At 43.7% G+C, this 13,694-nt stretch overlaps 1 protein-coding gene across 4 annotated transcripts in view; it reads left to right on the top strand.

Moving 5' to 3' along the window:
• CTNNA2 (catenin alpha 2) overlaps positions 1-13,694 on the top strand; it is a 544,191-nt gene that overhangs the window by 444,006 nt on the left and 86,491 nt on the right. For all 4 annotated transcript variants that reach the window (XM_053402026.1, XM_053402025.1, XM_053402027.1 and 1 more), the window contains 2 exons: positions 8,874-8,966; positions 9,301-9,457. In XM_053402026.1, the coding sequence (XP_053258001.1) occupies positions 8,874-8,966; positions 9,301-9,457 (250 nt within the window). The remainder of the gene's footprint in view (positions 1-8,873; positions 8,967-9,300; positions 9,458-13,694) is intronic.

Below are 13,694 nucleotides of genomic sequence, written 5' to 3'. Positions count from 1 at the left end.
TGCCTGGAGGTATGTGAGTATGTAAATGTCTAATAGTAGTACAGTTGGTAAAAATGCTGATATGTGCTTTATACTTAGGCATTCAATTACCTCCCTCTGTGCCTAGTGTGCATTCCTGTCTACTCACTGGGAAGCATGCGGACATATCTCAGGCCATGGACCCTCCAATCCAGTCCAAGAGAACCCATAGCTTGCCCCCCCACCCCCAGTCCCAGTCCTCTATGTAGTATATCGCAGTGGCTGTAAATGGAAATAAACAGATTGATTAAATAATGCCAACCATGCAATGATTCAAATCATCTCCCATCCATTGAAAAGAACAACAACACAGAAGCTGTGTTATTAAAATCTTGCCTCTGTTTGGCACGGAGTTAATCTTTGCTTTGTCCTGTCACAGTGTGCGCTGCAGATAATTGGTCATGACTTCATAGGAAAGTTGAAGGCACATCAACATATCTGGGAAGATTTCGTGCCCATTCGCAAGCACTGTGTTCTTTGTGTGGGAGGTGGGTTTGCAGATTTGCCCCCTTCAACATCGGGGACGGTTAAACATCTCTTGTTCCTTGCTTGTTTCTCATTGCACTGTTTGTTCAGTGCTTTCTTTCCAATATGGAAAATAAATAAACAGGTAGAACTGCTGATGGAGTGGAGGTAAAAAACAAAACAAAACCAGCACCCCCCTTTACTCCACTCTCAGATTGAACATTGAAAAAGAACCCTCAATTTGGGGGAAGACAGGTAAAAGGAGATGGATGTGCCCATTTATCTCTGACCTTCGCAGAAGGAATTCTGTCAGATAGGCGTAATAAATTTTTCTTCTGCGAATGGAAGGAGCATAAATGTGCACCATCAGGAAGTAAAAAGTGTTTATCCGTGTGCCTTAGAAAATAAATCAATCACCTTAATTTCTCCCTGTCGCCGCCAACACTATTTCCCCATCTGTCCCTGTTGGCAGGGGCAGGGTCTGTGTATAATGTTGGGGTGGCATTTGGCAGGGAAGAGGGGGTGTTCCTTAGTCCACCCAAACCCTTAATATGTTTGTAGGAGGAACTTTCTGGCCTTTGGCTCAGATAAGAGCTTTGTGATCTCATAATACACACCTCAAATAAGATGCAAGGATCATAAGGCTTGCAGGCTGGTGGATAGTGAACACTCACCTTTCCACTGAGGACTCTGGGGGCAAGAGAGTCCTTTGCATTGGTATGGATTCCGCCACAACAGGGTTTTTTGCTCATACAGATTCAACAAAGTTCTTCCACCTACAGCACAATCCTATCCTATTAAGTTCAACGAGACATTTTGCCAGATAAATGTGTACTTGTGCATGTAACCTGAATTTGATGGAGTGATCTTCTTCTTTGGTGATCACTCATAGCTGAGTAAGATTGTCTTCCATGAACACAGTCTTAACAGTGAGTCCGTAAGTGACTTTGGAGGCTAATTCTGGATCCACATGTCCTTCCACAGTTGGGACATAGGTTCCCAGGGGGGAGTTGATCACAGTGAGAGTTTGCCAAATGTGCCTTCCTCTTAGCTTGTTTCTCCTTTTCACCCTGAGTTCATGCTTCTTCTAAGTCCCCAACACCTTTGGTAAAGGCTGTTCTCCAAATGCTCACAGGCCAGTGTTTCCCAGTTATCAGCGCTTATACTATGTTTAGATTTGCCTTTAGAACACCTTTAAACCTCTTTCGTTGTCCCCTGGTATTTCAATGGAGTGATAAGTGATCCCTGACTCTCCAATGGTGCCTAGTGGCATCTATTTCAGACTGTTCCATTTTGGGGGGAAATGGTTTGACTTATTTATGAGTCATTCCGAAATGAGCTATGGTTAACTCATCCATCTGTTGCTTTCATATAAAATGGAATCTCCAATTATAGGTGCTACAGATCACCATGTGGAAAAGTGGAGCAGGATACAGTGGTACCTCGGGTTAAGTACTTACTTCGTTCTGGAGGTCTGTTCTTAACCTGAAACTGTTCTTAACCTGAAGCACCACTTTAGCTAATGGGGCCTCCTGCTGCCGTTGCGCCGCTGCTGCACAATTTCTGTTCTCATCCTGAAGCAAAGTTCTTAACCCAAGGTACTATTTCTGGGTTAGCAGAGTCTGTAACCTGAAGCATATGTAACCTGAAGAGTATGTAACCCGAACTACCACTGTATTGAATTTCCAAAATGAGATAAGCAAATCCCAAACCTGCTGGAAATCTGTACCTAAGTGGCTATGGACTAGTTGTGTACTCAACTGCACTCATCTAGAATGAGGACAGCAGACACAGTGAATGGGTTGCACTATGGGACATGCTTTCCTATAATAGTAATGTTTAAGGGTGCATGCCTACCCTAATGCAGTCCAAATGGAACACCAAGATTAGCAAAAGGAAGGAAGGGAGGGAGGGAGGGAGGGAGGGAGGAAGAAGGAAGGAAGGAAGGAAGGAAGGAAGGAAGGAAGGAAGGAAGGAAGGAATAGCAAAGAGGGCAGATTCTCTCCAAACTCTTAAAAAGCACTATGCATGCATCACTTGCATAAATAACCCAGGTCTCTTGTCACATGAATCCACAGCAGACTGCACAAAGCCACTGTCTGCATTTGATCAGAGGAGGAAGCAGGAAGTACCAGAAGATATAAGGCAAATAGGGGAAGGGAAGAGATGGAGGGGATGGAGCACAGGCAGCTTAGAGGAGGAAGGAGGTGGGATGAAGACAGGATAAAACAGAGTAGGAGGCGAGGGGGCAGGGAAGGGGTGAACGAGAGCGATGAGGGCAGAACCAGATGCAGCTGGGAGGAGGAACTGAGAAGACAGAGCGAGGGAGGTGGGGTTGACAGAGACAGGGATGACAATAGACAAGGGGGAAGAGGTGAACAAGCACATGAATGTGGGAGGGCTGTAAAGGAGCAGAGCGAGAGAAAGCAGGAAATGTCAGGAGAAGCATGCAAGCAAAGAGGAAGAGAAAGCAGCAAAATGAGGAAAACAGCAGTGAAGTGGCATGGAAGATGGACCGGTATGGGGAAGGGGGGCAAGAGAGTGAAAGGCTTGTGTGACACACTCAGTTCTTTTACAATTCCACCAGAGGCAGATTTAAGTGAGCGTGAATGGTTCACCCGCACTGGACTGGGTGCAGAGCTGAGAGGGTGCCGCAGGGGGCACCAAAATAAGGATTTAGAACGGAGTGTGGGAGGCAGGGTGTGTGTCAAATTTTGGCATCGCACAAGGGGCCGCTGAAATTTAAAAGCCCAAAGTCTGCCACTAATCACCACCCCAACCCTTTTGTTGTGGGCCCAACATTTTAAAAGTAGAATGCACCGGTCTCCCCAAACTCAATGCAGAATTACTTGCTGCCAAACTGAGAGGTAGGAGATGGTGTGTCCAGCTGTGCTCACCTGGAGAATCATCAAAGGTTAAACTTCTCCAAAATGAGGCAAGTCCCTGTTCTCACCAGACAGAGGACACCATTTACATGTTCAACAGTCTTGCTCGCTGGGCTGAGCAAGAAGGAGAATTTATTCTGGATTGTTCCCTCCCAGTTTTGCCTTGTCCTCCACTCAAGATGAAACCCAAGATAAGCCTGGTTTAGCCTGCACCCTGCCTCCCCAATTCACTTTTTGCTTTTGATGGATTTGGCTTGAAAGTTCACAGTGCAAGAAACCAACTTACCTGCATGGTGCTAAATGACTTATTTTTCTTTTATACCTGTTTGTGGAATCAACCATCATTGGTTGTAAAGTAATAGTAATAGTAATAGTAATGCGCTCCATGGACTTTGTTTTCCTAGTTGAATCAGCTGTCCAGTTGCAGAGCTAATCTCTGTGACCTTCTAATAAAAAGGCCTTTCTTCTTCTACTTCTGTTGAATCAGCCTTACAAAAAGCACACATTTAGCATCTTGAGCCACTTAATGAATGCTAATTTAGAAACCAATTTAGCCAGGTACTTTGGCATGCATATATATTTTATGGGCCACTTGCGTTGGCAAGAACCTAGTTCTCCTTAAATGTATGGATGCTCCCACAGTGACAAATGGACTTAGATCAGTTCCTGAAGGCTGAAGTAGATATGATGAAGATGCACACATGCTGTGTGGATGCGTGTAGAGTCTGGATCAATAGTGCGAGTGTGCGTTCAACTTCTAAAACAACGTACCCCATACAACTCTATCCTCCATCCAGGCAAACAAGGGGTATTATTACAGTTCATAGAATCATAGAATTGTAGCTTTGGAAGGGAACATGAGGTTCATCTATTCCAAACCACTGTATTGCAGGAATCTCAGCTACAGCATCCATGGCTGATGTAGCTTTTGCTTAAGCATGGGGTTTTCCAGAGTTTTGGAGTACATTGACAGCCATATGCTAAGGACACACAGTTCTACCTCTCCTTTACATCTGCAGGCAAGGCAGTGGATGTGCAGGACTGATATCTTGTCTCTATAAAGGACTGGATGAGAGACAACAAAGTGATGCTCGGGTTACACTGCCTCTGAAGTAGCGGGAACATAGCTTGGGAGTACTTATGGATCGGGACATGGGTGGCGCTGTGGTCTGAGCCACTGAGCCTCTTGAGCTCGCTGATCGGAAGGTCGGAGGTTCAAATCCATGTGACGGGGTGAGCTCCTGCTGCTCTGTCCCAGCTCCTGCCAACCTAGCAGTTCGAAAGCACACCAGTGCAAGTAGATAAATAGGTACCACTGTGGCGGGAAGGTAAATGGCGTTTCTGTGCACTCTGGCTTCAGTCACGGTGTTCCGTTGCACCAGAAGTGGTTTATTCATGCTGGCCACATGACCCAGAAAGCTGTCTGTGGACAAACGCTGGCTCCCTCCTCCACAAATGTGAGATGAATGCCACACCCCATAGTCATCTTTGACTGGATTTAACTGTCCGGGGTCCTTTACCTTACCTTTACCCAACCTTTACTTTTGGATCCTTTGCTTTCACTTGAGGCTCAGGTGGCCTCAGTGGCACAGAGTGCCTTCAATCAGTTTCGGCTAGTGTCCCAGCTGCACCCCTGTCTGGACAAGGATAGCCTAACTTCTGCCACCTATGCTCTGGTAATCTCTAGGTTAGATTACTGCAATATATTATACATAGGGCTGCCTCTGAAGACGGTTTGGAAACCTCAGCTGGTGCAGAATTCGGCAAAATGGGGCAAAATGGTTTGAGCACAGCACACTGATCCTGGCCAGACTGCACTTGCTGCTGATTAGTTTCTATGCCCAACTCAGAGTGCTGGTTTAGAACTACAAAACCTTAAATGGCTCAGGACCACCATACCTCAAGGACCACCTCTTTCCATATGAACCAGCCTAGACCCTGTGATCGTCATCCAAGGCCCTTCTTTGTGTGCCTCCTCCATGAGAGATCTGGAAAGTAGTAACACAAGAATGTGCCTTTTCTGAGGTGACTTCCCCTAAGTGCAGAACCTGACATTTGTCCCTATTGAAATCATTTCTCTTAGTTTGGAGCCAGTTCTCCAATCTGTTAAGGTAATCTTGAATCAAATTCTGTCTTTTGAGGCGTTAGCTAGCCCTCCCAGTTTGGTGTCATCTACTTTTTTGATGATGATGAGCATCCCCTCAATTCCTTCATCTAAGTTTCGTCCATTTCTTTTATTGCAAGCTCTTTCAAAGCATTGTGACACTCACTTGATAGAATGAAGTATATTTGCGGGACTTCCATTAAGAAGCGGTAAACACCCTCCAAGCAGGATTCTCCATCATTACACCCCATCATGATGACGTTGAAGAAGAAGAGTATGGATTTGATATCCTGCTTTATCACTACCCTAAGGAGTCTCAAAGCTGCTAACAATCTCCTTTCCCTTCCTCCCCCACAACAAACACTCTGTGAGGTGAGTGGGGCTGAGAGACTTCAGAGAAGTGTGACTGGCCCAAGGTCACCCAGCAGCTGCATGTGGAGGAGCGGGGAATCGAACCCGGTTCAGCAGATTACGAGTTCACTGCTATTAACCATTACACCACACTGGCGTATCATGAGTGTGATAAACACTTGTCTGTGTGCCTTGTCTCACAGCCATCCTCTCCGCCGCCTGCATTTTAATATCTTAAAACAGCCTTACCCAACCTGGTGCCCTCCAGCTGTTTTGGACTATAGCTCCCAACAGGCTGGGGCCAACTGTAGCTGCAGTCGAAAACAACTAGAGAACACAAGGTTGGGGAAAGCTCTCTTGACTCAATCTGCAGCCTAGCTTGGTGAAAATTGATGAATTGTTGCTTCTAAAAAGCAGGACAGCACTTAAAGTCAGACCTAAGCATTACTGTATTCAGCATGTGATTCCCCCCCCCCATACAAAGAAAGAGTCCAAGATGACCCACTAGTGATGCATTGAAAAGGCTTCTCTTTTCTTAGCCTGCCACCAGCTTGATGGTTCTGTTGCCATTTCAAGGTACCCTATTATGGTGCCATTAAAGTGGCTTTCAGGTGATATTTAGTGGACTCGAGAACAGGTTAGATATATAGTGCTTTTGGAGCCTTAGGACAGTGCTTTCATCTTGATGATCATAAAAGGGGAAAGGAAGCTTGAAAGATGGCTTATTTTGTAATAGGAGAAGCACATGTCTCTGTCTCGCCCGCCCATCTGAACTTTAATGTTCCTTGCTAGTGTTTAAGGCCCTTAATCCTGCACTATGTCTTTTAAGTTGAAGGATCTGAATCCCTAGCCCTGTCTTTGCATCCTAATTACTGTTTGCTGTAGCTTTTGGGGGCTTTTTAATGAAGATTAGGGGTATCGTTTGATGTATGCAAAGCAGCAGCTGACGAGCAAACACAGCAAATCAGCTGGAGCTTGTCATCTTAACGGAGCATTTCTGACGTGGGCGCTGCAGGGCTGTTAGTGAAAAGGCCAATTCATTTGTCTCCCTTTGAAATAAAAACAAGATCCCTCACGTTTCAATCAAGAGCTGGGCCAGATGTGTCTGGAAGGCTTTTCTTGGCGCCTAGAATGGCTGTTGCTTCCATAGGTCTTGACACGGCAATGCATGCAAGTTGCGTCCTTGATAACAGTGGAGTGAAATTGGGAGAGCTGGAGGGGGGGGGGATGCTACTTGAACAGATGGATCCGGGCTTATATGGTGCTGTGCATTGGAAACGGGAACAGATTAATGCCACGAGGGGAGACCAAAGGAATGGCAAAAGAGGAACAGAGGCATTTGAACTCATTCATGAATCATTTCCAACTGGTAGCTTTGCCTCTGGGCACAATAAATAACACCCAAGCAGAATATTTATTAAACACATTTTTGGGTTTTAATAGAGAATTAGAATTTGGAGTCGATAAGCTTTTCAGATACCCAAGCCAGATCTTGCTTCATTTTTCACATCTGCCACTCAACTTGCTTTGCTTATTTGTTTGATTAACATTAAAAAGTTTTCAGGCCAGGAGTTCCTCTTCTAAACTTCTTAAAGCTTAAGTGTTGTACATATTTTATTTTACTTTATTGTGTGTGTGGGGGGGTGCTATCTGGAGGGAGAGAAGTTCTTGCTTCTGTAGATGTTGACAGAGGGTTTCTTGAAAACCACAGCCTTAATAACAGTGGATAACAAAATCATGAAGGATAAGGCTGCCAGTGGCTACTAGCCATGATGGCTGTGCTCTACCTCATTGGTCAGAGACAATACCTTCTGAAAACCAGTTTCTGGGAACCTGCTGTTGTGATTGGGTGCTGCTTGCAAGTTTTCCACAGGTCTGCCACTGTGAGAACAGGATACTGGATTGAATGGACCATTGGCTTGATCCACATCATTTGCCATGATTCTGTGTGACACAGTTCTCTATCCAAAATTAGCATTAGAGATTAGCAACATGGGATATTTATGGGATTTGAACCAGGGCCAGATAACATGTTTGCATTTATTGTTAATAAAAGCGTAGGAGAGGCAGAGGGAGTTCAAGCATGAATAATTCTTCTGATAAATAGACAATCTCCTGAGAAAATTTTTCAGAGAGCTATTCACAAGCTACAGGTCAAGAGGCAGTCTATATAGCAGCTTCAGAGGTCTTAACGTTGGAAATAGCCAGAGTTTAGTTTGCCGAAGAAGGAGTGATTCGTGGATGTCTTTTCTTGACAGTACAAAAACACCAAGTAACCATTTCCAATGCACCAGACCTTCCCATTCTTTTTCAGTGCAAAGCTCCCTGTGCTTAGGACAGGGATGGGGGAGAAATTTGATTCAGTTCACATTTAAAGTTGAATCTACCTAATTCACCCTTTTGGGAACAATATGTTAGTCGAAACACAGCCATCCTTCAAAATGCACACTTCTCCAAATTTTGCAGAGCAGTTCTCCAGCCACGCAATGTGTATGGAAATGTTCATGCTAGTGTAGAGTGGATTTTTAAAAAAAGAAAATAGCATGCAAAGATGAATTATATCAGGGGAACATGCTTTGCAAAAATGTCTCTAGGGGGGATGAATTTGCACTTACGGAGGAAATTTCATGAGAACTTTTTTTAAAAAGTCAAAAGTGATACATAAATGTGGAGAAGTAAAGATAAGGTTGAGAAAATGAGAAACCTGAAATTGACAGATTCGGCCGTTCCTACCTACCTAAGGGACCTCAAGGCATAGGGGATCTTTCTGGTTATATGTACCGCATCATGTCCATTCAGCAGTTTGTCCTTTCAGCCAGGAACAAAGATAGATTTGGTAAGGTGAACTTTCTGCCCCCTTTTAGGCCTTACTTTCACTTTGGGAGGTTTCTGACCAAGATTGATGAAGGCTCACAAGAAGCTAATACCCTTAACATGCAATTTCTTTGTTCCTAGGCATTTTTCCGTACAAATAAAAAAGAGAGGGGAGAATTATCCTTATTGACAGCAAACCCATTTTTTATTTTTATTTTTGCTGGCTTTTATTGCAGGTTGCCAATTTGGCCTGTTCAATTTCCAATAACGAAGAAGGTGTAAAATTAGTCCGCATGGCAGCAACCCAGATTGATAGTCTGTGTCCACAGGTAAGCCATATTTGTGCATGAAAAATATGTCTGTTCGTGTATATACTTGGAAGCCTTCTGCAGTATTAAAGAGCATAAGGTGCTTGACATAGAAAAACACCCGGTACGAAGATTAGAGTCTTGTGCCTTCCATTATATTGTTGATTGCCTTGCCCAAATAGCGAAAAATGCATTTGTATACTGAGCCTCGCTTAATGAACGGAGCGATCAAAGCACACAGCTGGGCTTTTAATGTAGTCTTTAATCAAATTGTTCTTTTTTCCCCTTGAGAAGGGTCTCTCTCTCTCTCTCTTTCTCTTTGTCATTGCTCACAAGAACCAATTTTGACTCATAGGTGATAAACGCGGCCCTGACATTGGCTGCCAGGCCCCAGAGCAAAGTGGCCCAGGACAACATGGACGTCTTCAAAGACCAGTGGGAGAAGCAAGTGCGGGTTCTCACCGAGGCCGTCGACGACATCACTTCTGTGGATGATTTCCTCTCTGTCTCAGGTAACACCATCCAAACAACATCCATTAAATGAACAGGTGGAATTGTTCCAGGATGAGTCTTCATAAGCCAAGCCAAGCTTTATCAAAGCATGAATCACTTCCCTTAGGGCATCTCTAAGTGATTTTTCAGTACAATGAAACTATGAAAAACCTAAAAAGGAACAATTGCATATATAAGAACAACACAACACACACACACACACACACACACACAGAGAGAGAGAGAGAGAGAGAGAGAGAGAGAGAGATTTGAAACAGCAGCATGTGTATAAAATCAATTCAAATCCAATACAGATACCAACATGGATATAAATCTCAACTTATAGGCTTGTTGAAAAAGGATTATATTCAACAGGGCAATAGAGACGGCACCTTCTTGTTATATAATGGGAGGCAGTACCAAAGGGCAAGTGCTACCATCTAAGTACAGTGGTACCTCGGGTTAAGAACTTAATTTGTTCAGGAGGTCCGTTCTTAACCTGAAACTTATTTTAACCTGAGGTACCACTTTAGCTAATGGGGCCTCCTGCTGCTGCCACACAGCCACCGTGCAATTTCTGTTCTCATCCTGAAGCAAAGTTCTTAACCCGAGGTACTATTTCTGGGTTAGTGGAGTCTGTAACCTGAAGTGTCTGTAACCTGAAGAATCTGTAACCCGTATGTGAATCAGCCCATCAAGAACGAGGCCATATTTTATAATGGTGATGCAAAGAATGAGCCATTAAAATGAAAATTGGCTTTCATAAGTATATAATATAAGAAGAGCCCTGCTGGAATCCAGCCAAAGGCCCATCTGGTCTCATAGTGGCCGACAAGATGCCCTAATGGGAAGTTCTCAAGCAGGATCTGAGTGCAAAATCACTCTTCCATCCTGTGGTTTCTAGTGACTGGTATTCAGAAGCAAGCTGCCTCTGACAGTGGAGGTAAAGCATAGCCATTGCAGCTAGTCCACATGGATCCATTGATGGATCCCACACATGTCCAACCTAGTGCTTTTTATATGAATTATTATTATTATTATTATTATTATTATTATTATTATTATTATCAGTTTCATAAGTTTTACACTCCACTTGATTGTCAAAAGCATCAAAGCGGTTTACAAAAAGATAAAACAAGAGGCAGAAAATGCACAACAATACTTTAAAATTTGCAAAAGCTAAAATACCAAAACAGATTAAGAGCACCTCAACTTTCTAAGCATCTGGGTAGGCTTATCTGAACAGGAATAGTTTTTAGCAGGTGCCAAAAAGAGTACAGCGAAAGTGCCTGTTTGATCTCAATAGGCAAGGAGTTCCAAAGTGTAGTCACCGCCACACTAAACAATCAAGTTCTTACAGATGTGTTGTGGGTATTGTGCCAATTGCGCCGGTCAAAGTGGTCAAGTGGGCACATGTGGAGTAAGGCAATTTTGTAGGTGAACTGGTCCCAAGTTTTTATGGACTTGATAAACTAATAGTTACACCTTGAACCTGGCCTGGTAGCAAATCAGCAACCCGTGCAGATCTCTGAGTACAGGAGTTAGTTCCCATCATCCCTGACCACTGGTCTTGTTAGCCCGGGATGATGGGAGTTGTAGCCCCAAAACTTCTGGAGGGCTGAGTTTGGGGGTGCCTGAGTTAGATGCTGACAAAGCTTCACTCCTGGCAGTAGTCATGCCGCAGCATTCTGCACTAACAGCAGCTTCCAGATCCAGAATGAGGGAAGCCCAACATAGAGCGCATTGCGGTAATCCAGCCTTGAAGTAACCAGCGCACAAACTGCAACACATAATATTACACGGGATAAGTACTTGTACCTACGGGACCGCCTCTCCTGGTATGCCCCGCGGAGGACCTTAAGGTCCATAAATAGCAACACTCAAGAGGTCCCGGGCCCTAAGGAAGTCAGATTAGCCTCAACCAGAGCCAGGGCCTTTTCAACACTGGCCTGGTGGAACGCTCTGTCTCATTAGACCAGGGCCCTGCAGGATCTGATTTCTTTCTGCAGGGCCTGTGAGACAGAGTTGTTCCGCCTGGCCTTTGGCTTGGAATCAGCCTGATCCCCTCCCCCTCTTTCCTTTTCCTTTTCCTGTGATGGACTTCCCTGGCTTTTCTGGCCCACGTAGGACCAGTCTGGATAATTGGCCTTGGTGAAGATTTGATGTTTTCTCCCCCCAGTTTTTGATCTGGGCTTCCACTGAAATGAGACTGCATTTTAAGTTGTATTTTAATCAATTGTTTTTATACCTGACATTAGCTACCCTGAGCCCGGTCTTGGCCGGGGAGGCCGGGGTATAAAGAAATTTTTTTATTATTATTTAAAATTTATTATTATTATTACTCTTTTTGCCATCCCTAGTCTTTATTCAGTCCAAGAGAGAGGGAGCCTGTCAATGTTGCAATGAGCTCCAGCAGCCACATGTTCAATCTTCGCCTTAAACATTTCTACTCCCCCCCATAACTCTTTTGGCTGTGCATTGCTATGGAAAGCACAAGAAGCACATTGAAAACTAGCAGAACGGTTTGCAGAGGAAGTTGCCCGGCAACTAACGCTGTAAGACAAATGGTAAATTCTGTGCACAAATGACAACTGTGGACCAGGCAGGCATTTTGGAATTGCTTCAGCTGTTGGCACACGCCTCCCAAAATCAGCAAGGTCAGGGACAGAGACTCACCTTCTCTGGGACCATCTGTTCTCCTTGAACCTTGTTTTTTACTCCAGTGGTTCCAAACATATAGCTGCCATTTGGCAGTCTCAAGCACTCTTTGCTGATAGGAACTATGCCAGTTACTGCATTATCTAGCCAGTTCATCTCCTATGGAATTTTGGGTGCACTCTGCTAAAAAGAAAATGAGAAACTTCTAAGCTTCCCAGTGGTTTATAATGGAAGGGTACCATCTGCAAAGTCCCCCAATAGTCAAACACCCCAACTTCTGTGCCCTGTTTGGTCGCTTGCCTCTCTGTCCTTGTGGTTACCTAAGTCAGAGGCTGTGGGGGCTGGAGGAGGTTCATCAGCTGTTCAGCAAGGTTTGGTTTATAGAAGAAAGAGCTTTGTGGTTATGTGAAATGAACAATTGCCACTTCTTCCTCTGGGAGATGTGCTGCAAGAAGATCAAAGGAAAGGAGGAAATGTCTTAGCAGGTTTTGTTCCTTGAAAACACATAAAAAGTATTCCCTGTACTTTGCAACTGCATGCCTGCAATCTCCAGGATGTAGATGCATTTTGTCAATTGAGGTTTCAAATAGTTGTAAGACAGGGCTTGCAGCTTAGCTGTGCATCTACTTCATTTTGCATTCTTCCACTAGAATTACTAGGTTATTTTTTGTTTGTTTGTTTGTTTGCCTTTTTAACAATTAGGCCAGATGCAGAGAAAGGATGGTGGAGCGCTCCCCACCCCCAGTTAGTTTTTTTCATGTCTTTTTTTACAAAGTCTATGGGGGAAAAACTTGAGTGGAGTTAAAAAGTGTGTGTGTGTGTGTGTACACATATACATATATGGTCACCAAAGTTGGTAGACTACCAAAAACTTTCTTTGAATTGACTGACAATATGGACTTGATTGACATTTGGAGAACTAAGAACCCCCTGGGGAGAGAGGGAACCTTCTTCTCTGAAGCTAAGATGACATGGACTAGAATTGACCAAATTTGGGTTACTAGAGGAATGGCACCAAAGATAAAGAAAGTGGAAATCTGCCCTAAAAGTTTTTTTCATGTCTTTTTTTACAAAGTCTATGGGGAAAAAACTTGAGTGGAGTTAAAAAGTGTGTGTCTGTGTGTGTGTGTGTGTGTGTGTGTACACATATACATATATGGTACATATACATACCTTTGTTTCAATGGGAAATAGCTTTGTGTCAGCATCTTTATTTTTATTTTTTATTAAATTTATATACCGCCCTTTATCTGCAGATCTCAGGTCCTTAAAGATACAAGATAAAAACACCAAATGCATAATAAAAGCAAGAACAACAAAACAATAACCCCCGCCTCCCCGCGCCCCCTCCCGCAAACACATTTAAAAGAATATAGGGTGTTAGTCTGAAGGTTTGTGATAGTCCATCCACAACTGGAATCTAGCCGTTGACAGCTATTTATTTATTTATTTATTTATTTATTTATATATATATATATATATATACCACCCTATACCCAGAGGTCTCAGGCTGGTTCACAGAAAAGATCACAATATATAAAATCAAAATAAGAACAATAACCCAATAGCACCCCCCAAAACAGAGCCACATTTTAAAAG

The sequence above is a fragment of the Podarcis raffonei genome, chromosome 9, assembly GCF_027172205.1.
Source record: "Podarcis raffonei isolate rPodRaf1 chromosome 9, rPodRaf1.pri, whole genome shotgun sequence".
Lineage (NCBI taxonomy): Eukaryota > Metazoa > Chordata > Lepidosauria > Squamata > Lacertidae > Podarcis > Podarcis raffonei.
The sequence above is the reverse complement of the archived record's forward strand: the minus strand, read 5'-3'. Positions and strand labels throughout refer to the sequence as shown.